Consider the following 27,952-nt stretch of genomic DNA (forward strand, 5'->3'; position numbering starts at 1 on the left):
ATTATTACAGCAACTTCAGAGCGAGCTTCAACACCAGCTTCGACTGAAATGGGTTGGAATATAATTTCTTCTCCACAATACAGGGCAACACTTTCATACATTTCAGATGGAAATGCAGATTATTGCTAAAGAAACATACGTCATACTTGAATTGCATGTGCTGGTATGTTCAGTTACTACTGCAAGGGTTGTCCTTGGCAACTGATTGTTCTCATTGTGGACCCACCCCTTATATCCATCTGAAGATATACACTGTTTTAAAAAAATACATGACTGTAGAGAATGGGAGAGGGATTTTGTGCAATCCTTACTTTAGTAATCAGATGCAGAATCAGGTTCAGATACATGGGTAGCAACTCAAATCAATGACTGCCTAAACCACACTGGGGACATTTCCATGCAAATACAGCTGCACTGTAGATGAATTATTTCACTAAAAATGAATAAAAATTACCATGATGTAAACTTCCACCTAATTTTCAGCATTTTTTTTGTGGATCTTTTGCAGTTGCTGAAAAAACCTTTATTGCTTGTTGACAATTAGCAAACAAGTTGCTTATAAAAAGATTTTAAAACCTTTTCTAAAACTAAATTCCCAAATGAATCTGTCCTTTACTAATGTGAATGTCAGTGGGCATTAAAATGAGCAATTTAAGAGACTACATTAGAGAGTTACTCAGAGTGGAGGAGTGCTAAGTTGTCAGAGTTGACACTATTGTGCCTCTTTACACAGCTGGTGATCATTCACTCAAATGAAGTGAAAAACCAATTAGTTGGTAGTAATGGAGACTTCTCTTCAAACATCCATGTTTCCGCAAGCAAACTATTAACACTGTATGTTTTTTTTTCAGACTGAGCTTATTTTCTGCACCCTTCCATTATGCTGTATATAATTGGAGCTCATAAAATAGAAAAGTGAATACATACTTTTGCACTTAAGCATGCAGAGATTAAAGCCCTTCAGCCAAAAAGCAAACACACAAAAGGCTACTGCGAAAACATTTGTTGGTGCGTCCAAGTGTTTTTACTTTCTTTCTTTTTTTTAATTCAAAGCACTGTTTCAACTTCCTGCCAAATTTTCAGTAATGTCTGACAAATATGAATTTGTACCTCATTTCCGAAATGATGGCACTTAAGCAGTGACAGTTTGATGAGCAGGTGACGACTCATTTATCATCACAATCTTCTTTACTTGAAGCTGGAAACACTGTGGAACCACATTAACACAGCATGACCCCCAGTGGGAGGAACACATGAAGGACAGCTTAGCATGTCTTTCATGCATGGTAAGCCTTGTCGGATGTATCACAGCGCTCCTCCTGTACCTAAAACAAGCAAGAGATACAAAAAAAGGTGTACGTGTTTCTGTTAATGAGCAATTGGATCCAAGTTTTCACTTTGGAAAGGAATTCCCTTAAGTGTGCGATCCTGGAAATGCAAATGACAACACGGCTGCATATTCAAAGATGTAAAATGGAGTCGTCATCTGTCCTAATAACCCTGTAGGGTGCTTTCTGCGGATTTCTTTGAGTATCTGTACACTGAGTAGGAGGGACTGTCTGGCTTGGAAGTTGGATAATGCTTGTTCTTAAGCTTAGCAAAAATGTGAATAAATAAATGATGATAAGGGCTTTTATTAACTGTGTGATTAGCATGTCTTGCTTGCAGTTCACTTATCTTTATTCAGTGCCTCACCTTTGTGAAACAGCCAACACACTTCACAGCTTTGGAGGATGACATGTGTGAGGAGAGAGAAATAGATAGAAAGGGGGGGAGGTAAAAGTGCAGAGACATTGTCAAGAAAACACCAAGGGATGGCTGCACAGAAAAGCCTCAAAGTGGAAGTTGTGACTCTGGGATAGTGAGACTCAGAGGTAAGTGTTCAGGCTTGGTGCTACAAAGGGCAGTATAGTGCTTACTTTGATTGAATCAATTGCTCTGTGTAAGTAGCTGCTGGTGCTGGCTTCCCCTGGGTGACAGAGAGGTCTACAGAGAGCGAACCAATCCAACCATCCATGGCAGGAAAACAGGGAAGATTAACAGAGCAATGCATCATAGCTGTAGCAACCAGTGATGTGTAGCAGACTGTATTTATTGACTCATTGGCTGTATTGATTGTCTCAATTGATGAAAAGTCCAGAGACAACAGACAGACGCACAGCAGATTATGCAAAATCAGAAAATAATAAAGGAAAGATGATGGGTCATGTTGTTATTTCATTGTAAGAGTAAATTAACATTTCACAGCAAAAGCCTGTAATATCTGATACAAGCATTCAATCAGTTAGCGCTGCTGATCATGTGATTAAGTGTTTGCTAGTAAAACGTCTAGTTACAGCACATTTGACTGGCATGAGTTATCCCATTCAAGTTAAGCACATACAGTAATGGCTTGGTAATTTACCTGGGCATGTATGTAGCTTTTCCTTGACAGCAAATTCTCTTTGACATTGACATTGTTCCAACAGCAGCAGCAGTTTATTTAACACGCCATTAATCTCTAACGACAGAAGACTGCATAGCAGCAGATGTTTGGTAACAAACTTCTGCTCGGTCCTCTGGTGTTTTTCTTCACCCTCATTGACATGTATTACTGTGACAAGAGGAGGGTCACAAGGCAAGCAGGACCACAAAAGTCAACTGTTATTTTTGGGAATGCTTTGGCAGCACCAAATTTTTCTTCTGCCTAGATGCAGACTCGTTTGATGCACAAAGAGAAAACAGATTCATTTGTAATACTATACCAAAACCACTCGTAGTGCACCACACTGGTGCGCATGGTCGTCAGTATGCTAATGTTCAACTGTGCAGTGAAACAATCCAATTATTGAATGATGGCCACTGTACATCTTCTCTCGTACTGAATATGTGTGCAATTAATGAGTGCAGATCAACCATAACAGTGACACAGAGTAAATTAACACTTTGGTAAACTTAAAAGGATTGTCTCCACTCAGATATAGACAACTGAAAAGATGAGCACATGTCAAAGGATTATAGTTCTATGTCTATCATGTCCTCTTTTCTCTCTCTCTTATAAAGCAGCAGAACTCTTTTAAAAGAAATAATACAGAACTCTTCATGGCATTAGCCATTGAAATAGAATATCTTTTTGTACTGAATGCTGGTGAGTGGGCGTGAGGGCAACAAACTGCAGGAAAGTAAAGGGAGAAGAAACAGGCAGAGTTTACCCTTAGGGCTCATGAGGTAAGGACACTTAACTCATCGCATGCATTGCCATAGTCAACATGATTTTTTTTTTATATCAGTTGTATGCTTTAAACCCAAAAGGAATAAATCATCTCATTTACACAAATATAAATATATTTTATGTTTAGTATATACAATAATGATCTGCCATCATCAAGAAAAAGCATGTCAGTAAACTCTTGCTAATGGGTACAGACACTGCAAAGACAGCCATGATTGATTGGCGTGCTCAAGCACTCTCTGAAGACGAAGCCGGACAAGGTTAGTTTTAGTGAGAAGGCTGGTGGTGTGGCTGAGCCGTGCCATGCTAGTCCTGAGAGCTACGAGTTTCGCTGTCCTCCTCCAGCTCCCATTCAAAGTTCTGACCAGTCATTTGGTAGAACATCATGTTAAAGGGCTTGTAGAACTTGTGCAGCCGCCGAATCACATCCGGGTCAATTTTAGGATGAGTTCTCCCTTTAGACTTGCCAAGGCATCTGGGAGTGCTGCTGTCCTCTGGCTTCTTTAGACATGGAAATCCTTTCGTTTTATTAAAGTAAAAGTGTTTGTCTGTGACAATCCGCTTCAGTCCCAAGAAGTCCTGCACTTTGGCCATCTCACCAGCAGGATCAACAATGAGCCTCTCTCCACTGACAAAGTGCATTTGGGAGAGTGGGAAATACTGCATCCAGCTCTCCAGGTGAAGCGCATATATTCCTATACGCAACGCACTCCATGAGGCATCTATAAGACCCAGCGTCCGGTTCTTAAAAGCCAGAACCTCAAAGGTGGGGATATCAGGTTTCTTGGACAAAGTCTGTGTATAGTCTGAAATGGCTCTAGTGACAGGATTACGCACCACAATAATAAGCTTGATGTCTCTTGCCATGGAGTGGATGCGCTTGGGGGCATGGTTAGTCACAAAGTAGCTTGGTGTCTTCTCCATGGTGATCTGCCCCTCCAGCGTTGAAGGCATCAGGTCTCTGGGAACAGAAACAGCAGAGGGGGAAAAAAAACAGCTTAGTATGGTATTACCCTCAACACCTCTTCCAGTGCAAATAACATACCCAAGGACAAGGTGCAAGCAAATCTGGTACATTTACTAAGCAGTGCATTATTCGAAAATACAAGAGAAAATAACCGTTATTATCACTGGACATTATGTTGTGAGGAGAAACATACAGCTAATTACATCCATAGAGTAATATGCAAGAGATAAAAGAAGGAAGATGAAACAGCAGGAAAGCAAGTATGCTCATTGCTTAATTGACTCCATCTGTGTTACTCCAGGAGCTGTTTTGGAACTTTAATAATGAGTTCACTGCATATCATTAATACTGGGGTGCCTGGGGTATTGTTTTGTCATACATTTATTATGCATGCTAGGCTCACACTCTGTGCAGGCAGTTTTATTTCTAATGCACATGCACTTCCCCGGCAGGAAAGATTGGAATGGGTGCAGGCAGCTCTTTTCTTTTGCTCTTTCTGCTGCATTTAAGGTTAGGGGCCGATCATTTAAAGCAGCAGTGATTAATTATCAGATTCAAGGTGATAATTTGCAGTACAGTTGAAATGTCCCTGACTTGATGAATTTATCCAGGGGAGTCGCAGGAAGCCATGTGCCATTGCCACCAATATTATGAGTTTCGTCTCTGAGTTGTAGGATAGGCCAGTGCAGAGGCAAGTATATCAAATGCACAGAGGCAACTCTTGTTTTTGCAGCTTTTATTTTTGTATCAGTAATAAAGCATAGCAATCGCCTCAAGCAAACCCTTATCAAATGTTTACACTGATGTTCATTCCAATCCGTACTGTTTTCTTTGTTTGTAGGCTATGTGATTCAGTGCTAAATTGGTACATTAAATCCTCTGTGAGACATGCAGATTATTTAACTACTAACGAATACAAGCACAGGAGCTGTGTAATACAATGTAAAAAAGAAGCAGAATCCAAGCACGTAGAAAGCTGCTTCCTTCCAAATTCAGCAATGTTTGCTTGGAAATGAATGTCCGAACAACCGACCAAAATCCAAATGATTTCTTCTGGAGACTCACTGATTTAGTGGAGAAATTTCACCATAATTCTGGGATAAAAGCTATTTCCTTCTCCCTGCAATATTCTTTTTCCATTTGGCTGCCCTGCACCACAAACCTACAGTTGTAACGATATAGTCACATCAATCATTTGCATCTTGGACATATTCTAAATTAACTGTTCTCCAGCAAAGAATCCAATTTACTCTGCTAGACATAAGAGCTGTTATGCACATATCGACCACACACATGTATCCACGGATACTGGGCTGAAAGTCTCACAAGTGGCCTGGTAATTGCATCTCAGTAACAGTATTGCCTTCCTGATGGGTAATTTCCCTCCGGATTATGTTTGTCTCTTGACAGTATAGAACTGTGGTTACTTCTGGGCCTGTAATGGGATATTAAACATATCTACAGATAGCATAGTGACCAGAAAGAGTATTAGTTTTCATTATATTCAATCACTTTCCACACTTCCCCCTTCCAGTAATAAATGGCTAAAGATTTTTTTAACCTTTCAAGGACTTCAGGTCTGTCTGCCATTAAACTCCAAAGTCCAGTAGGTGGTCTAATAGAGCAACATCGCCATGCAGAAAAAAAAGTTCAGATACACACCACAGCGAATCACCTTGAAACAACCGACGTCCTACTGTATGGACATTAGCTGCAGCGTCTCCCTGGCAATCTTTGGAGCATATCCAATTGAAAGGACAGTTATACAGTGTTCAAGGTTACTTTTTTTGAAAACACAAACATAGCAGGCTATTATTGTAATCACGCTCATTGCTTGTCATCATACATTTAATTAAAAAGCGAGGGAAAGCACATAAGCCAGGTAGTTTGTTATTGTGCTTTTGATTGAGAATCAGTCATGGACCATGTACGTCTAAAATGTCAGTTGGATGTTGAGGCGGGAAGGAAATCAAAACACTGATAAGCAAGCTAATTTTACTGTGCATTGCAAATGACTCCTCTGGCCTTGCAGTCTAGTGGAACTGAAGTAAACACGAGCAAACAGTTAACTCTTACTTTTTTTTTTTCTCTCCACATCAGCTGTTCAGCTCAATGCAGGTCATTCAGGTGGGTAGCTAAATAAAATCCATAGCGCTAAAGTGGCGCTGCTTCCCATCTGCTGTTTACTGCCTCACACCGAGAACATACCACATAACATTTATTTCTTGCATTTCAACACATGCCTAACACTTTATTTACATAGCAAACAGAAGTTTGAAGAGAGAGGAAAGGTCTCTCATACCATTTGAGGCATTCTAACTTTGTTGCATTACGAGTATCTAAGGAAATAATACAAAATGACTTATAAAATCATTGTCAAGATATGATCCTCTGACAATTTAATGCATAAAAATGTATTTCCATCAAATATTAACAAAACATCTTGCAATCAGATACTCTGAGTGGAAGAAAGAAGTCATCCACAGTGAAATAAATGATGAAAAGAGAAAATCGACCTTTAAAACAAGTTCACTTTCCAGTTGCACCAAGGTTATGTACTCGTAGGAAAGGAATTCCATTTCACGCCCACTCCTCATAATTTTCAGATCTAGAGGATGCCATTTCAGAAAGTTGATTCATTAGTAAGAATGTGAAGTACATCAAATCATATTTTGTGTCTGTGTTTGTTAAGACAGAATCTTAGCAGATAATCACAAGTCTTATTTCCTAAACACCCACTACAACATACGTGAGCATTTAACTCGATGTTTCATTCTGTTTTGTCAAACTGTTGTGCGGGGAATATTTTGAGGTATGATGAGGTGAGGCATGATGCTCATCTACATTCCCAGATACTAATAGGTCCAAGCTGTTTATGGAGAAATGCAGTTTCTCCAGAGAAGCTTTGCTGTTTCTAATAAACTCTGGCAGAGGAATCAACGCTCCCACAGTCTCTCATTTGAATTGATCACATCTCAGCTGCAGAGTATCAATCTGCCGTGCTTCCTCCACGTCATGTCAAATACAATCAATTATTCTAAAGGAGTCCACTCATAATAAGCTTCTGACTCCTTGGAGAGTGTACTTTGGAGAGGGCTCCAATGTTGTGGGCAGATTCCTGTGATTTTTCTTTTTTTCAATAACGCCTAAAAACTAACATAATGATATTGAGGTGTAAATTACAGGAATTCTTTGCTGTCTGCCAATATTGACTCAGTAAGAGAGAATAATCCTTTTGTCGTGGAGGTGTCAGAATCTTGTCATCTTGCCATTTATGAAGGCACATAATTTTTAGTCCTATAATAGAGAAAACAGAAGCTGTACTCGGATTTACTAAAAATGGCTTTGATAAACCTTTATAAGTTAACCAGTGCTTAGTACAGGCAGCCCCCCCCCAACAAAAAAACAAACAAACAAACCAATAAAAGAACAGGCAAATGTATTACACTTACAATTGGAATGACAAATATCAGTCGAGGCGTTTTTCATCAAAAACAGTCAAGACATTTGCAGTGAGAGATACTGTGGTCATTTTGCATTGAATAATCCAATTATTTCACCATGAGTGACATGTTTGTGATTACAGCAGCACAAAGAACAAAGACATGGGTTTACTGCAAAGTGGAGAGAAAACAAAGGTTGGTCAAATGAGTCATTCTTTGCTTGGCTCTCAACAAGTGGATGCGTACATGTTTGGCACACAAAAAAACAAGCCCACAGGCCAGAGCAAAGGGGTCCTGGTGGGTCTGCTGTGGAGTGGGAGGCATTGTTTTGTCACGGTTAAGGTGCAACTTTTAGGAAGAAAATAAATACAGAGAAGGCTGCCATTCTGAGCCATCAGATCATGTTCAAGTAATGGGAGAGAGTTTGGCTTGTTTTTTTGTTTTTCTCAACCTGAATCTGACCTAACCACCTGATTGTGTAGTGAAAGTATCCTTTCAGCAGCCTTGCCTTTAAGCTATTAACTGGATTTAGTTATGCAATGTACATAGACCCACTTACAATTACAATGAGAATATTATGTAATTTGTCATTTAGAGCATTGAAAAAGTGACATTAGGCTTTTCACATGTGTCACACCTGTATACATATATATTTGATGAATTCTTTTTTGTTCATGTTTTAAGTTTTACATTATAATAATTAAAGATAAAACACACATGTGTGCATACACAGACACACACTTAATCCATTTCTTGCTTTTAATGATTCCTTCTGAATCACTTGCATATTATGTCTTTCTTTCACTATCTTCAAATCCAAGGGGCTTTTCACACCAGAAAGATATGTGTATGCATAATAGGCATAAAAGCCTTTTATTGAAATCCAGTAAAAGAGAAGATATGGTTGAATGTATTTAATATTAGCTCTGCATGCTACTTTTTTGTGCAGTAGAGTCTCAGATGCAGAGCTTTTACTATTACATTGGGCAATATGGAAATTGTTTATTTTAACTTTTAGAATTTTCCTGACTCGTTTTATGTTAAACACTTATTTTCTTTCACTGACTGCCAGTTTATTTCATTTTTTCTTTTTTTTTCTTGTTTACATTTTCTGCCTGTTGTTATTAAAAACAGAAATATAGACGTTGTTACATGAGAAAGATGAAAACAAACCAAATTGTATTTCAAAATGCAGTCAGTTGCTTAGTCATCAGCAACAATAAATGCATTTTTATAAAAAATAAATCTATATTACAACATTGTTTATTATTGTTTATTCTACAATATCCCCTTTTACTCCCTTAAACTGTTTTTTTTGTCTGTTAATCAACTAAAATACTAGCTATTACCAGCTATTTGAAAAACCTTTAAGACTACCATGAGCAATGGCGTCCTGTATTAGAACATTATTTTCATTTATTTATTTATTTATTGTTCTTTTCACTCACAGTTCCCAGTTTGGCTGATGCACAAAGAAGCAGTGATGAAACCAGGCCCATACTGACTGAAGAGTGTTGCTAGGTTGTTTCAAAGCTGTTTAGACAATAGGATGAAACCATGCCAAACTGCAGTATGAGATTTTTTGTTCCTTTCTTTAATCATAACAGTACATTGGGTGACAGAATGAGGAACACTTTGAGTTTTTTTTAAAAGTCACTTTATCATTTAATAGTACACTAAATTTATTAACTGCTATTATGTGAAAATTACTATTGGTGTGGTATTACCACCTTTTAAGAGCCAAAATAAGCAAAGCAGATTAAAATCATATTTCATATATAACAGCTTTCTCATACTTACTAAGTAGTAATTAGGAGGTAATTGAGGGAGAACTCTAAGTTAATGGTCTAGTAGCTGGAGAATTTTTTGTGACGAATAAGTCATTAATAAGTGACTTATAATTATTTCTAAAGAGTCATTAAGCTACTAATGTGTGCGTAATAATAGTAAACACGTACACCTTAACATGGACTCCTATTGAACTATGAACCAAGTTCTAAAGCACTTAAACACATTTCAGGATTTCATGCTGTTTGTCATACAAACTGTTGGCTTTCTTCTCAAATGCATTGCTTTCTATCACCTGCAATGCCGTGATCACGGAATATAGACTGTATATCATCATGCCTTTTTCACAAATTCACCACATTCATTAATAAAATGCAACATTTTGAGCCTAGCGGTCAGAGTTATGCTAAATTGTTGAATGTTAATATTGTCAATCTTTCCTCAGTAGAAATTAAAAGACAAGCAAATCATGTCTGTAACATGACAAGGAGAGCAAAACTGCTATAGCCTCCCCACTCTAAGTAAGCCTATTATACTTGTACTTCTGCAGGACTGTAGACTTTGAGAAATAGTTGAGGACAGAAGTGACAGCTGGTCCTGATCAAACCCCTATTCCCCACTCCCTTCCTGAGATCCCCTAAAGACCATCCCATTCCAACAGTGGGCAAGCCAGGTACTTCTCTGCCCACATCACCAGACTGCAGTGCTGAGATCTGAAGCTGTGCTCAGATGCCCTTTGGACATAAAACATCATGAAATAAAGTGTGGCAATGAAGGAGACTATGAGGATGTTTGGAATGCTGTACCAACCTGCAACATTAGTACATAACAGTGTATATGAGCCAGAAAATAAGTCTATTTTTAACTGTATTAATGTCTGGGAGAGAGAACGGAAGCAATCTTATCTCAAATCAAACTTCAAGGATATTGCCTTTTTTTCAACTTCACTGTCTTGTCTTAACATTGCTGGCTATAAAAAGGAACTGATTTCTAATCATAAATCTCGAAATAAACACACAGTACATAACCCAAAATAATATCCTTACATAATGGCTCATCTGTGGTCTAATAAAAAAACAGCAGTTTGCCACTCCTCTGAAAGACGATTGTCTCCTTTTATTGTTCTTTACTTGTTTGTTTATCTGCCTTTGAATGAACTGATGAGAGCACTTCAGACAACACTCATTCAATTTGATCACAATTGCCCTCAATATTCCATTATTGATGTTGCCACTACAGAAACAAGCCTATGTTATGTGCTTGTCCCAGCAGTGCTGCACCACTTTCACGTTCATTTATTTACAAAGTTGAGGCACAACATAACAACTGCATGCAGGTCAGTGTGATATGATAATATTAATGTTAATGAGCCAGTGGACAGAGTGTGACCTCTAAGTTTTTTTTTGTTTTGTTTTTTACATTTAATACTTTATCCTTGGTATTTATGTTAAAAATGTAAAGCTCTGCATTTTCTTCTGTGTGGAACAGAGGGGTTTTCATTAGTGCCTGCCTAGTCCAACTTTATTCGCTTACACCGTTAAAACCTTATCAAATGTCTAATAGCTCAACGAAATGCACAAAACAGCAGCTCTAATTGAAAGTCACACCTGAATACGTCAAAGTCAAAGGCTAAAATTTACATCCTGGCTATATTGCAGATCCAGCTCAGTTAAGCAGAACCAATTAATATGACAGTTTGAACATGATAGATTTCCTTGCCAGAGAAAAAAATGGGCAACACTTCAGGATCCAATCAGTTTAAGTTGACCACAGACAAAACTTTGCACTTGTTTGGCTGCATTATGTAAAGCAACCTTTTATTAAAATGCTCATTATTTCGATTACATAACACATCCATGAGCTCTTTCCATGCTTTTTCTAAGAGGATTTATGAGGTAGCTGAAGTGTAACTTTTGATAAAGTGTCTGTCAGAATGACAAGACTGAAAGGCATCAATTATTGTTGTTAAACAAGAAGACATGAAGATATGAGCTGCTGCATGTCATCAGATCAACACCATATGACTGAAGAAAGAAATAATGTAAAATGGATAACTAATGTCACCAAATTTGCATGTGTGACTGATATAACTTAATATAACGAGAAAGCGCAAATTGTATTTTATTGAATTTTGAGTATAATATGTAGGTCTTTGACAGATATACATTACAGACACTGTTGATCTGCATTGCTCATAAGTACACTGATGAAAACTTAAAAGAAAAGATTTGATATCCAAATGATAGATTTTTGGCAGCTCAGTTAAACACCTGGACATTTTCCAGAAATGACCTATCAGAGGCAGTGTTTTTTCCTACTTTTTTCTAATTTTTTTCCCCAACTTATTATTAGGCTGCAGGTCAGCGTGACACTACGAAAAAGAAGACTGCACAAATTCTTACTTTCTGTGTGCAAGAGATTACCCTAACACAGACAGAACGGTTTTCTCCTTTTAGAAGTTTGAGGTAACTCACAAAATGTCAGGATGAATATTGTGAAAATTTGCAAGCAAGCAGACTTTTTTACTTTTGTCATTTCTCATGTTGTAAAAATTGCAACTTTGCAATGAAGCCTTACAGAAATGTCAGTGTTGGGCTCGGTTGATTCTATATAATGCACCTTATTCACACATTACAACAAAGGACGCAAGTGACTGAGTTGAGTACTTGGCTATTTTCTCCCTCAAATGTATGTGTTAAGCTGGCCACAGTTGTCATAGCTATAGAAAATGAATAATAAGCAATATAGTAAATAAAATGAAACATGTATATAGTAAAAATTAAGTCGCTGCTGAATTAGGTAGGGATTATTGCATTCAAAGCTAGTATTTGGTTCACTGATTCACCATCAATTCTTTCTCCATGTATTTGTCTTGATGCTTCAACCCAAACCTAAATAGCACTCTTCAGAGCACATTTGCATTCATTTCTTAGTTACTACACAGCAGATATTGAAATGCATCAATAAGAAATCCAGCAAAAGCAAAAGTGTGTACTGCCTTTCCTGTTTAACATTAATCAAGGACTTCAGCGGCTCTGACAGTACTGCAGGAACATCACACATAATGGCATATAAATGCTGCATGAAGCCACTTTCAATCTTGGCAATCCTGAACATTTTCATTCAAATAAATGTCTGGAAGCCCCCATAAATCACTTAATGTGGTATCACAATCGTAATTAAGTCTGTTGCCGACTGATGAAAATTGTGCAGCATATTTATATTTGGAATATTACAAATCTAGTGACTTTGCCAAGAGACAAATGCTTTATTAATTTATTGTATTAAGTTATTAATTTGCACACCAAATACTACCAACTGCTACAGCTTCACATTAAAAACATTAACTAGCAAAACAAAATTGCGTTGTGTTGGACTCGGGAGGTACAAAGGATCAGCTACAATTTGGAAAACTGGGTGGTTCGACTACAACCCTGATGTCAAAGTATCTTTGGGCAAGGTACTGAAGATCAAAGTGTTGTTGATCCATCAGTGTGTGTGAATGTTAGGGTAAAAGTGCTAAGGTACAAAAAAGGCACTTGTGTAAATGGGTGAATTAGGCTAGTAGTAAGAAAGTGCTTTGAATTCTAAAATTGTGCAGAAAATTGCTATAAAAGTATCCATCCATTTACCAGTTGTGAATTAGAAACAGAAAAGGCAAAAGGTTTATCAATGAGCTGTGCACTTGTGTCAATGATTTATTAAAAATGCATCTATAAGACCTGACAAAGGTTATTTTACATATTTTCAGACTGGATCAGTTTGACATATCACAGGGAGTACAGGGACAAAAAGGAGTAGACCTAAGACGTTTACATTAAAGTTTGTGTTTTTACCGTCGAATCTCTGAGATTGCTTTTTTAAAGCTTGAAGTTGTGCAGACCAAACTAATAGTCATTAAGCCTATATTTGCCAGATAATTTCTCTGTAATTTGCATTTAACCAACATTTTAAATTGGGTGTGTCCTGACACATTCCCACACTGGCAACCCAGTATCTCTGCATTTTACATCGCAGTGATTGGTAGACTTGAAAGGGTTAGAAACAATACTTGCGATGTTTCAGATAGAAAAGAAACTCAGCTTTCAGAAGAAGGATTATTGTCTAAGAACAAAAGAAAGATTCGTGTTGAGGACAAACACAGACAATAAAAATACATTTAAAGTGCAGGTTTGTCCAATTTTAAACTGTAGCTAATATGGAATACACTATGACCAACGAGTCTCTGTTCATATAGTTTCTATCCTTGAGTCTTTAAGTGAATTCCTCAGTCAACTGTGGTGCAAAATTTCTAACCTCAAAAGAGATGAGAAATGCCTCTAGCATTGTCTTTATGCCTGAACCAGTGAGGACGAGGTCAAGTCTTAACACTCATTAACACTGTTTTATCTACCAGGTCCCTCTTTTCTGTTTAATTTCTTTCAACATAAATTAAATCATTGTAGCAGTTTTAAGATTGATAGAAAAAAAACATTAACTGATTAAAAATATCACTTAATTGCAATTCCTCTGTATTTTCTCTGTCTTCATTCCTCTGCCTCGTGTCCGACCTCCTGTTATGATCATATGATCGGCAGCAAAAACACATGGTAGTTGCTCTGAAACATGGATTCTGATCCTACTCTTTAAGCTTTGGTGCAACTTGAAAGACTTTGATCAAATTTACAAAGTAAAACATGCAGTATCTGAAATGTTGGGTCAGCAGTTCATAGCTGCGACTGGTCAGCAACTAAAAGTGATTTTCTCTCTTGAGAAAGGGTGTGAGTCTATTCTGTCTGGAGAGTGTGGCAGCCTGCTGGTGTGCGTGATTTTAGATGACTTTGGGCAATGTGCCATTGCTGATAGTGCTTTGTAAACATTGTATTTCATTTTAAATATGGTGTGACTCATGTATCACACAGCATAGCATGTTGGTCCTGTCCAACGATTTTTATTATGGTCTGTGTCTTTCACATCTTGCACTGCACCTCTGTCCCCATGTTCTAGGCATTTCATATTCTGTATATACTTCTATATTGCAGTGTGCATGTGGCTCCTACGAGTGCTTGAGAGTATATTTCACTTTTGTCTCGCATTTGGAAAAAAAAAGCCTCTAAGATTTTTGCTCCCAACAGGCAAAACAGAAAGCAAGAAAAGAAAATAAGGGAGGCATGAAATAAACTGTATCTATTACCCGTGTTTGAGAGATTTACCCACTACCTGTCTCTGCTTATACACGGTGCAACAGTGTGTAGTGTGGTGCAAAAGCACCTTTAATACCAATCAAACAGAGCGGCACAAATTCTTTTAAGCTGCTTTTGGTCATCTGGGCAGGTTGGCCCATCGTAATACTCATTGTAAAATATTACCTTTGGCTGTGGCAAGAGGGGATGGAAAACAGATGAGAAAGGTTCCTGTATAATATGGGGGTATGCGGTGCACCTGACAAAGGGAGGAAAACAGTTATGTGTCTAAATGCAGGTTGTTGCTAACAGCACTTTAGCCCATCATCAACTAATCGATGTGCACTTTTATTAGTGTCTTGTTTTTTTTTTTAGCCCATACAAATAAGCTTGAAATGAAACGTATCAACAGCAACATGAATCTTTCAAGCATTTAGGATGCTTGAAAGCGAGAGAGGGAAAATAAAAACTCCCCTCCAAACAACAAGAACAACAACACTGATCAGCCAAGGCCTGGAACACCCAAGGGAGTATAAAAATAAATTATTAAATAAATAATGTATTTCCCAAAATATGTTTAATACATTATACTGAGATTTGCAAGTTCTCCTTGTTCCTCCATATGTTTCTTTGGCTTCCTCTTTGTTGGGTTAATTGGTGATTCTAAATTGGCTGTAGGTGTGAATGTGAACATGAATGGCTGACTGTCTCTGTTTTAGCAATGCAATAGACTGACAGCCTTTCTAGGGTGTACCCTGCCTGTCACCTCAAGGCAGCTGGGATAGGCTCCCTTTGCCCCCATTATGTTCCTCATTCTTCGGATCCTTATCAATTCGTGACTTCAAAATTGCAATGGAAGTAACTACGTATACTGTTAAAAAAGACAGCTAACTTAATCCAGTAAAAAGGCTAATACGCGAGTATTCAAGATGAAGCAGAAGATATTTCTAAAAACAATAATAATGAATAAAAGTGACATTTTTGTCTCACAAACTGCAAGATGTGGCCACAGATCACGTTCATGACATTTCTGAGCTAAAGCAATTACAGCGTGAAGTCAAAAACACAGCAGGGTGCCCTGCAATAATGTGGTGGAAACTGCTGGTCGTAGGTGTCCATTTTCATGGCGGCGGCATGTGAATTAAGCTAGCAGCAAAAGTTCTTTTAAATGAGCCGTGAACTTATAAACAAAAAGTTTCACGTGCAAGAGAGACGAGCTGATGAAAACATTCTGCCATGTGTTTTATTTCTATGAGGACGTCTCGTTTAATATTAACAGTGGAAGTGTTGGCATGGTTGGGTAAGGAGAAAGGTAAATGATGAAAGCCCCCTGAGTGAAACCTGTGATCAGAAGAGTCTGAGAGACTTCTAAAGACAGACAGCCCTTTGAAAATGACTAAACCACACAGCAGTTTGCATAAACACTGGGACTGTCATTTGGAAAAATAAAACATTGATTTTTCAGGTAATCTTCTTAAGCCCATTTGCATCACTGACAGCATCCGTCATAAAGCTTTAAAACTTCTAACCTGATCTTGGGCAGTTTATATAATGTACTGATAATGCAAACAACATGCTAAGATGAGAATCACTACGTGGTGGTGCATTGAGCACTTTCCAACAAATGCATATGCACACGAATGGTGTCATTTCGTCACGACATGAGGAAATTTACTTTGTCATTTGTGTTTCATGAGAACAACTTGCACAGGCTGGGAGCTCTAATTTAAAGAGCAGTCAGAAACTGAAGTGTTGAAAATAAATTACTGCTGAAGGTCTGAGAAATGGGGTTTTTGAAGTTGAATGTGTAGCTGCTTAAATGCACAGACAGTGCAAAATAACAGTGCTGCTAAATATCAATTAACTATAAAGCGTCACGTGCCAGCATTTCACAAAGAAGCGTCAGAAATGAAATGTCTGCTGTAGTCGAATGTAGTTAAAATGTTGTTAAAGTTGACATTATAATGCTTTGATTTAGCAAACAGATGAAACAAGAAAATTTTGTCAAAGATGATAACTTTTAGAATAAATTATTTGTGCCAAATAAGGAAGAAGCATTGCTTGACATATTTTACAGCTAAAAGATCCTTTCAACATTTATCACAAACAGCGTTGCTGACAATTAAGGTTCTTGATAAAATGTATCACGTATGCAAGGATGTTTTTAAAATGTGCATCATTTTGTTGTTCCTCTGATCTACATTTTATTTTGGACTTGAAGTGGGGCAGATATGTTTGTGCTGTAACATCTGGAAGCAAGGCAATAGGCCGCTAAGAATGTTATAATCATGCAGACAAGGCCTAAGCTGCTCCATTACTGGCTAAGCTGACCTATCAGTGGGGCTTTTGCTAATCCAAATTGTGCTTTAGCTGGCAGAGATTGCTCAATTCAGACAGTCTGTTGGGAGGGCTGAAAAGCTGAAATAATTCACCTGCCATGTGAGCTGCTATCACTTATAAGATAGTAAACTCCTAGTATCATATATGCACAAGAGATGATGTATTTTTCTAATTAAAAAAAAAGTTTGCTTGCCATGAAATGCCAGCTATGGTCAGTTCAAAGTGCCTTAATTGTGCTTTCATTTTATACAGGCTTAATAGCCCAGCTGCCGTGCTTACATCATGCTCAAACCAGCCCTGTGACAGTTATATTTGCAACTGCAGGCAGAGGAAAGCACAGAACGTGCTGTTAAATGTATGTGTTTACTTGCAGAGGCCTTTTCTTATATCTGGCAAAAAAGGTGTTTTAAGGCCCTGCTGGAATGCTCAAGATGCAAATGCACAACTTGGCAGGCCCTGAATTCTTGCCTGTGTTAGGGGAATTTTGTTTTCACTGTGACTTATGTACAGAGGCAAATCTATTATGTTTCTGCATGGTGTGACTTCATCTAAAATCAGCAGCACAGAGTTGGCTCCACAGATAGACTGTGTTACCCAGCTGACATGACACTGGGGAAATTAATTTGCTACAGTCATATAATGGTTGGTTATTTAATCACTGTTAGATTTAATGTAACACCTTAATCTCACAGGGTTGCTTCCCCTGCCGGAGTTTCATACCTGCAAAGACTGAAGGGATTAGAGACAGGATTAGACAAAGTCCACTATAAACAGGACCTAACTCTGCAGCGTGAACGGGTTCGCTGTGCTGTCGGAAAGAAAACACGAAAATAGCTACTAAACAACTGCTCCGCTAAGTGTCTCTCTTTATGGAGGAATAGCTTCGTATCATGGCTTTTGAGCTTTCTGGTTTCTGTCATGTATATTTAATCATTTTGAAGATCAAAGCGTGGCACGTTCCTTCCCAGTCTCATGGACTCAAATACTTGCAACTATAATATTAGCTGAACATCAACCAAAGATCTCACTGAGCAGAGCCACTCTGCAAGACCTGTTTATTTTGTCAGTTCCGCATTATTTCTGCTGGTTACAGCCCCAAACCACCAGAAAGACAGTCTTTATCATAGAGGAAATGGGCAGACAACACCTCAGCTGTGAAATGGCTGTTGCAAGTCATTGAACATCTCTCTGGTTTTCAATACTCAAGATGGGAGGAGATATGAGGATGTAATCCTTGAATGAATCTCAGTATAGCCCTCAGCCTTTTGAGCAGCTTGTTTGAGCACTTCCAGTAAACCCTGTACACACCCTTAATCTCCCCAGCAGAGGTAGTTTGACACAGCAAGGGAATCTGCCATAAACACACATCACAAACGCAGGATAATGTTTTAGAGATATACAGATTTGCTCATGTAATCCAGGCTGCCAAAGGGAGAGCTTAAAGAGAAATGTGTCAAATGTTTATAGATAGAATAAAACCAAATATTAAACCTTAATCTCAGAAGGCTTTTTGATATTGTTGTCCTTACATGTTTTGCACTATTCTTGAAATGTATCACTTACCATTTATATAAATAGTAAAGAGCTAAGTTACCTAAAAAAAAAACATGCTTTATGAAAATGTGTAAAAAAGATTTTGTGTTTTTAAAGTCATCTTCCTTCAGATGGCTTCTCCTAATATAACTGAATATGCTGAAACACAAACTGCCCATGTAAAAACAAGCAGCTCAGGGCTATGGCACCACAGCACATTTACTTTTAGATAAGGACATAAACATACGTTCTTAGAAAACCATGCTGTATCACATACTCCTGAAACAGGCAGGTATGCAGCAATTTATAGAGTAATTCTACCCGCTCAGCACTAACTTTTTTTTTTTGCCTCTATTTACATCAGTTTAACAGTTTCCCACCTCGGTTTCCACTGGCTAAAGGATAAAATTGAATTCTGTACAAAGTCCAGATGCATCCCGAGTCAGTTACACCAAAAAAACAGTTACCCGTGGTCATGGCATGACAGTGTTATGGTTTGAATTTGGCTGAAAAGATATAAACCACATCTGGGTTGTCTATATTGCCAAATCTGTGCCACAGCTTAGCTGTTTATTTGGAACACAATCCTGCCAAAGAAAATTTGCTGACTGGATAATGCACTTAGAGGCACACTGTGCACCACACTGTCCCTATGCACATTCAAATTAGCTGATAAATGCATATTTGCAAAGCTGGGAGTTCACTGTGTGGTGTGCTATAGTTCCTGTTGTCCTTGTACAGTACAGAATCTTTGAGCTTCTGCTACCAAGTAAATCCCTGTGATACAGACAAAGGTAAGGGAAATATTTCCAAATGCTGACCTGGTGTTACATAACAAACCCATTACTCCTTTACTCCAAAATTCTATATTGTATATTGACTGGAAATTAAATTCTCCAAAAAGCAAATGCACTCCTGACATGGGAGTGCCTTATCAATAACTACCAGCTAAAGCAGGTACACTTCAACACAGAGGATAAATGAGTTAAAGCAAATTATCCATATGGGCTGAGTTGCATGTTTTAATTACTTGTGAAGCCTGCTCTGCTATCTCTTGTATTCTTCACATCAGTATTCAATTAAGTAACTGTGATCAGATGATTTGGCACGGCAAACTGCATTGCGGCATTGAAATGCAAGGAGTAAAGGAGCTGTATATTACAAAGAAGGTATTTTTCTAGTGAATGAATCTGGGATATATAGATGATTGCAATTAATAACAATCAACAATGATAATAATAATCCTTTGGACATGCATTTCCATCGCCACATTTTGAGCACTTTGAGCACTCAATTGGAAGTTGAACTGTTGTCTTATCTCTGCCAGTAGTCAAGTTTTCTTCTGTGCAGTGAGTTCTGTGTTACCATACATCATTAACCACTATGAGCTCTTCACTGATTCATCATCCACGAAAAACAGCCTTTGGTGTGTACACCAAGTTGACCAGTACTTGAACTCTCCATGTTATGCTGCAGTGGTTATGGACCCTCCCTTTATATAAAAGAAAAGCTCAGTTAATTTAAAGAATCTAATTTCCCAATCAATCTGCATTTATAAATCGAACTGGACTCCGGGGTGTGTAAAGTTGCACAATAAATTAATTGCTTAATGACTCCTGCACATACAAGCAATATTTTCTTATGATTCCAGCAGTAGAACAGAAGGCTTCTGAAAAGCAAGCACCTCATTTGAAAGCTCACAAAAGCAACAAACAAGAGCTCTTTGTAGCTCCTTGTTAGCAGATATGTCTTATAATCTTGTAATGGTAGTTCAGATATCGTTCACAACACAATGTGACTTGATATTTTCTTCAACAGGAATCTATTTAGGCAATAAATGTGCGCAGAAATCAAAATAGCTTCACCAAAGGCCCTCTCTAGTGACTTTATCAGCTCATTCAAATGTCAGAAATGTGTTAAAGTAAAAGCAAGGTATGATTATCTCCACCGCTCTGAAATTTGGCGTAAATGAGGCTTTGGTGTGAAGAATAGAAAAGGGGCTAGGAAAATCCAGGTGCTATTTCGTTTAGCAGTCATTAATTAGGTGTAATGGTTTTTTTTTTTTTCAAGGGAACAACTGTCTGCCAGAAAGACAGCGGTTTTGAGAATACCTAAATTAAACTGCATAAAATGACATATTATAGGCAAAAGAATATGACAAGACTGGCGTACAGGAAAAAAATGCCAAGAACAAGCACAATGAAAATAGTGATACTGCAGTGCCAGCTTTGGGTTTGGTTAACGGGAGCAAAGGAGTACTGATTAATATATAAATACTTTCTAGAATAAAAGAGAGGGGGAACATCAACCTGGCCTTGTCAGTATGCAGTACTGAGCCTTAAGACATAGTGAAAATTGGTACTTTTCGATATAAAATTGTAAACACTAATAAATAAATAACAGGATTTCATCAGAATGTCGTGGCAAAACTGGACTGAGGACAGACACTCTGGACACAGAGCCCTCACAAGTCCTAGTCAGGGCTCTGTGTCCAGCGTGCATGCCATCCAACACCTCTGGGTTTTACTGGAATGCCGAATGTAATCCAGGCTTTATTGCCCAACATCAGTAATGCTCTTGTGACTGAATAAGAGCAAAGATCCCCTTGCCCTGGTTTCAAAATCTGCTAAAAAGCTCTCACAGAAGAGTAGTATTTTAATCACCATTTCCCATGCAGGCATCACAAATGCAATTTATCAAGAGTCCAGCCATTTTCAAACCTACAAAGCCATTATGTATAATAGTTTGTATATTATGTAAGTAATTACATTAAATCATTAAGAATAATGTTGCTGTTTTTGGTTCATCTTTGGGATATTGCATTATTTGTTGTAAATTACTTTAGTTTCTATGAAGACAGAGTGCCATTAATATTACTCATCAGAGACAGGTTTCACATAAGGATGCATTTTTCCTCGTTTCATCTGAAAATATAAAGTGTTGCCCTCTCTCACCACTTAGATACTGAAGACATTATGAAACCAAGAGTGGTTTAACCAAGGATAATCTCAGATGAACTTAAATGGGTAAAGCTATTAATGGACAGTTTGTATAGTTGAGCACAGCAGTTAAAAGCTTGTCAGGAAGAATTTTTCTCCGCAATAAATCCTTTGCTTGGTTATTCACATGATCACATTTCAAATGTGCATTTCCAAGTCAGCAGGTCTTACTAATCTTTACAAGCCCAGCTGAATGTTGTGTTCAAAACCTTGGCAATTTGCATGATTCATGTGAATATTCACACACTGTGGATGCATGCAATGTGTTGTTCATTCCTCGGGTTGTAACAAGCTCAGTAAGAATTCCTCTTCTTGTCTTGGGAAGGGTTTTTAAGCCATAAAAAATTTCAGGGTATATTATGAGAAACAATATTATCGCAAGCTCCACCTGATGATTGCCTCATTATAAATGGTTTGCACATTGACTTTTACCTCAGCAAGACAGAGGGCTATTAAAAGATGCTTTATTCTCCTTCTGGATGTTCATTATTTTGCACAGCTAAGGATGTTGACATCTCAAACAAAATCCCTGAAGTGACCAGCCTCAGGCCTGTCAGGGGAAATTTAGATAAGCTTCATATGCATACATTTTCTCTACCAAAACTGATGAGGCACCATCACGATAATGTAATCTCACGAACATACTTCTTTTGTACTTTTCATTTCTACAACCAGTTAAATTAGACTTGACTAATCCCTTCAATGAAACACATTCTATACATGTAACGTATCATAAGTATAATGTAGCAAAGAGGAGAACAAAAAAAACAACAGACATCCGCTTCAGACACTTCAGGGCCAGAGCGATGACGTCTTAGAGAAAGACATGGTACGCGTCCCAATTGGACAGCTCTGTATTCCTGATGACTTAATGTGCTGCTTGTGACAAGCACAGCCAGTCTCATGATCACATTGTCAGACATTCTCAGTAAAGCTTGTAATTATTCGTGTTGCTTAAGTGCTGCAAAAGAGAAAAGTGTCCAGTTTGACTTACTTTACTAAAGCCTGTTTGAAATAAATTGAGTCTTTTTCTTTACAACACAGTTGGGCTCTTCGTACATTTCATAATGGCTTATTGAGATAAAAACCCAAGGCACCGGCAAACCCAAGTGCTACGATGTTGACGTGTATGGTGCAAAGGCTTCTTGGTTTCTCTAATTGATGCTCGGTAATTAAAATGTCTAACTAGAGTATTTGTATACCTTAAAGGTTAAGTTTGTTATACTGAAGTGTGTTTTTTGATGTCCCTGACATGCAAGTAATCAAATCAGGCACTTATTATGTTGATTTGATTACTATTTAGCAACATAGTGCACCCATGATATTTCCCTGTTATTCTCAGAGCAGATGTTCAGAGCAATCTGATGGTGCACCGCAGGAATGTAAAAGAGGCTGTTAAGAGAAAAAGCTACTGTAAAAAAGCTGCACTTTTACAGGTTTGACTATATAAAATTAATATATAAATTAATATATTTACACACTGTCACAAACACATAAAGCTTCAGAATGGAGTAGAAAAAATAGTCTGTAATGACTATAAGCAGTAAGTCTGCTTATTAAGTCCTTAAGTTTTGTGCTTGGACATATAGTTTATAACAACATTAGTGGCAGTTAAGAAAAAAAAGATTTTATTGTTAACTTCTTTGTTTTATAGAAAACCCTCATTGACAATAATGGCCTATATTGTTTTTAAAAAATAAATAAATATGAGTCATAGCCAGTCAGTAAGAGCTAAAGCTATAATTCTTTTTTTTTTTTTTAAAGCAAAACACAGAGGAGGCCTAAGGCAAAAAATAAATATTTGACTCAACTGATAGCATGTTGCATATTATTATTATTAATATTATTATTATTATCGTACCATCATAGCCATTGTCACAGCAGTGAAGCAGGAAGATACCAGGCAGGCTTTGTAGCTTAAGTATTACCTGCTTAAATGCAATGTCAGTATTTCATCTGTATTAGTATTTCATAGGCTGAAAGCCTTTTGTTTTCATATAGTGACACACATATACACACACATACAAAAATACAGCTTTTTCCTTATTTATTTCCTGTTGTTCTTTGGGAAACTGCTTCCCCCATTGTGTCTTGTATACTAACCTATGTCTGCATTTAGTTGTTAGGTAGCGTATATATTCACCTATGAACATAGTTACTTTTCAAGAGTCCTTTACAATGTTTTGGATTATTTTTGTTGTGCACTCGGTAAATAAAATTTAAATCAAATCCGAATGCAGTCATTTGTATTGTAGTTCATAAACTCATGTTATTCACAATAGAGCATAGAAAACATATAAAATGTTTAAATTCAGAAAACGCACCATTTAAAAAAAAAATTAATTTTGAATTTATGAAAAAAGTCGGTGTGGGGTCGTGTTTCCCACTGAATTTCCTGTTCTTTTAACAGCAGTCTTCTCTGGGAACTGAGGAGAGCAGTTGCTGGACTTTTGGGAGAGGAATGTTGTCCCATTTTTGTCTGATATAAGATTCTAGCTGCTCAACCGTCTTATCCGTCTGGTCTTAGCTGATTAAAGGTCTATGCTGCAGGCTGGACAGTTTTCTACTGTGAAGTGCTGCTGTTTTGATAGTAGCAGTATGCAGTTCAGAATTGTCTTGCAGAAACATGCAAGACCTGAAAAAGATGTCATCTGGGTAGGAGAACATGTTGCTCCAAAACCCATATGGACATTTTAGCACCAATGATGCCTTTCTAGCTGCCAGATTAATAAGCAAAGTACCCCCGTAACAATAAGATATGCAAGAGTTTGAACTGAGTGCTGGATGGTCCATCTCCACTTTGTTCTAAAAACCAAACTTTCAAACTTTCTGCTTTTCCTCAGTGCATTTTAAATGACCAAGAGAAGATGGTGGTGAACTGTTCCACACAATTCTCAGATAATGAATGCCATAAAATTTATCACGTTTAAACTTGTGTGACATTATTATATAAGTGGCAAAGAGTCTGTGGTAATTTAATCAGGAGAGACTACATTTTAAAAGCATTGCTTGATTGCACTTGAAGGGATCGCTTTTGGCCAAAAGACATAAAGCAACAACTGGAGTGACAACATTTAGCTGATGTAAATCTCATTTGATGGTTGAAACAGAGAGCACACTGATTTTCTAAGATATTGGCAAACACTTGGTAAGAAGAAACTAAGGAATGCTGACTGAATATAAATGGAGTGATGGATATTTTAGTGTCAGGACTAAATTTAAGTTCAACTTTGTTACCTGACAACATTTGTCTGTTCCCCATTCAGGTTACTGACCCGTTATCTTTTGTATTACCACCAACTTTGTCAGCCTTTTCTGTCATTTGCAAATCTTTGCATTCATTTTATGCAGCTTGCACATTTTTTGGGAATTGGGCCAGCAAAATTGACTTTTTATAGTTTTGTCCTCATGTTGTTTTCTAGCAGTTTTAGTTGACACTAAAGATTGGTTAATACATATTTACATATTTATTTTACAGTAAATTGTGTCTCTATTCTGTCCCTTCTTCTTTAAAAATATCACTTTCACTTGAAGACAGAGCGTTTTGTGATGTTTTGATGGTATGACACTCTCTTGCCGTGTTTTCAAGTGCGTGTTTCTTGGCCCCAGACAATCCCCAACCTTCGCTGTGAGCTGATATGACAGAGAATGCAGTCTGGCTGTCATTTGCCCTGACCATGACAGAGAAGCACATGGCTGTGAGCTGCATACACATTCTTCTGCGCAGAGTCTGCCTACACCACTGACACTCTATCTCAGCTAGAATGAGCTGTGTTCACACCCTGAAACCCAACAGTACTCTTTGTAATAAAAGTATTTTTCAAGTGGGTCTGAATAGCTGTCAAGACACATCATTGTTGTTCCTTTTGGCCATTTTAAATAAAGCAGGTGCACAAAAAACACAATAGAACCTCATATAGCTCAGCTAAACCCTTTGCCCCATAGCTGACAGGCTCGTCGGCTGGTATTTGGGTGTAAATTTTCAAAAAGCAAGAAAAAGCATTCTCATACAAACATACACAAAATCCCTGATATCCTTAAGGAAGAACAGTGAACATAATATTCTAAAATACAGGAATACCAAAAACTAACATTTTCTCCAAACATATGTTTGTGACAAAATGGAAAGTGACTTTACTGCAGCTACAAATAGCCACTTGGTAATACACATATGGTACCATATGCATATTACCATTAATGAAAATTCCCATTTCTGGTTGCTTTACAGTGACAAATTTCATGCAAACCTAGAGTCACTGTACTGCCTACATTAATAGGACTGCAGTCATTCTAATAGTAATACAGACTTTAGATTATCAGAGCAAATTGCTTCAGCCTTCATGTGTTGTTTAAACATACAAACAAACAAACATACAAAACATATTTTTTTTTACATTAAAAAATTTACAGTATAAAAGAAAATTACTGTGCAAAGAGTAGTTTTATCGTGGTAATTCAGCAGACTGACCGCACATTCCACAAAGGCTCACAGTCAAGAGTCTGCTGAATATGACCAGCTGAAAAAAATGTTCATTTTTAAAAAAAAATTCCCTTAATACAACTACAAAATGAAAACATTTTAAATATAACATGTAAAAAGAAAAAAGAAAAAAGAAATGCTTCTGGATTTTTCTTATAATCATAAATTTAGTATAGTGTCATTATGCCTCTTGTATTTGGGGGACCAAAGAGGAAGTCTGACTTTAAGGTGATCCTGCTCTTTTTTCTTTCCTGCACTTTTATGAACTACTTGTCATACATTAGAATAAATCGTGTCTAAAAGGTTGTCATTCATATAAACCAGAGCTATTTCAAATGTTGCACAAAAGAGATGCCGAGGTTATTATCTGTATAGGCAGAAGTGTTTTGATAACTGCCTTGATAGGATGGCCTTGTGAAATCTTGTGAAAAAGAATATGAAGGAAATGTCATCTAACATGCATCACAGATCAGGGAATAAAACTTCATTGCAGCCAATTAAAGATAAATATGCCACAGACCAATATGAGAGACATTAGGTTAACAGGTTACTTCCATTTCATAGCAATTAGCCCACTGTAGAGTCAGAAGTTCTAGAGTCAAAGTGAGGGCTGAGCTGCTCAGCACAATGTGACGAGCTCCTGGCACATGACATCAGTTAGTTGGAATCCAAGTCTCTGACCTTTGCTGCCTCAAAGAGTGTTGAGCTTTCTGTTCAGTGCTTGCTCTACGATTGTGGGTTACATATCACAGTGAAGACTGATCTCTTGACCCGGATTGATATACTGGCTACCCTTTGCCTCCTTGCTTGTTGATGCTATTCATGCTCAAAAACATCTGGCTGTTACAGACTGAAAAAAATCAAATAAAGCAACACCTCGCATGACCTTTTGAATATTATACCATTATCATTAATTTACCTGCTTATATTTATTTGCCTACCCTGTTTTCCATCATGAAAAAAAAGAAAAGTGGGAAATTAATACCAACCACAACGCTCGTAGAAAGACAGCTAACTTTTTTTTTTTTTTTTTTTTAAAGCTGCTGTTATATTGACTTAAGTAGAAATATGATGTGGTATCAACCTTGTTATAAGAGACCAAAATGTGAGCCAGGCAGCATTCAGTTTCACCTTGTTCTTTTGTCAGCTCTGGATTAACCTTTGCTCCGGTTTAAGATGTAAAGGTAACATTGCTAATACAGAGACCTCAATAGTGACTGAAAATTGTACAATTTGTACAGTGCAGTAAGGCCAGTGTAACATGTTCCATGTGGTCCTGTTCCACACAGTTCTCAGATAATGAATGTCACAAAAATGATCACATATTTAAACTTGTGTGGCATTATTATATAAGTGGCAGAGAGTCTGTGGTAATTTAATCAGGAGAGACTACGTTTTAAAAGCATTGCTTGATTACACTTGAAGGAATCGCTCGTGGCAAAAAGACATAAAGCAACAACTAGACTGACAACATTTAGCTGATGGAAATCTCACTGGATGGTTGAAACAGAGGGCACACTAGTTTTCTAAGATATTGGCAAACATTTGGTTAGAATAAACTAAGGAACCCTGACTGAATATAAACAGAGTGATGGATATCTTAGATGTCAGGACTAGGTTTTAGTTTACAGTTTTTATAAATTATAGTGTTACGCTGCGAGGATTATCACATTTTCTTAGCTTCTTCTGTCTGTTTGAAACATCATATCCACGCTGTTGATGCCAACTGTTATACTTTATGTAAGAATATTATTTTCTTTTAATATACATGACTGTGTTTTTATTGTATTCCGGATTGCCTTTGCAAAAAACACACTCTGGGGATGCTGAGGCTCCTGTGGCTGATTTGTTATAAAACCTGATGTTCCCTGTGCAACACCTGAGTTTATGTACTGTCGTAGCAACAGCTAAACAAAGAGTGCAACATTAATCTATAGCAGCAGCATTTACCAAACCACGTAGTAAATTATTGACAATTTATTACAGCTTTGTGAGGCAGTAATCAACAGGTTAATCACTTTGAGCAGTT

The 27,952-nt window shown here is 37.5% G+C and overlaps 1 protein-coding gene across 1 annotated transcript in view; it reads right to left on the minus strand.

Annotated features, from left to right (window-relative positions):
- Positions 1–3,139: 3,139 nt before the first annotated feature.
- The window catches only part of hs3st4 (heparan sulfate (glucosamine) 3-O-sulfotransferase 4), an 83,726-nt gene continuing 58,913 nt past the window's right edge, over positions 3,140–27,952 (minus strand). The window contains exon 2 of the mRNA XM_031737409.2: positions 3,140–4,172. Coding sequence (XP_031593269.1) covers positions 3,518–4,172 — 655 coding nt within the window. The 3' untranslated portion in view covers positions 3,140–3,517. The remainder of the gene's footprint in view (positions 4,173–27,952) is intronic.

Source organism: Oreochromis aureus, linkage group 4 (assembly GCF_013358895.1).
Source record: "Oreochromis aureus strain Israel breed Guangdong linkage group 4, ZZ_aureus, whole genome shotgun sequence".
Taxonomy (NCBI): Eukaryota; Metazoa; Chordata; class Actinopteri; order Cichliformes; family Cichlidae; genus Oreochromis; species Oreochromis aureus.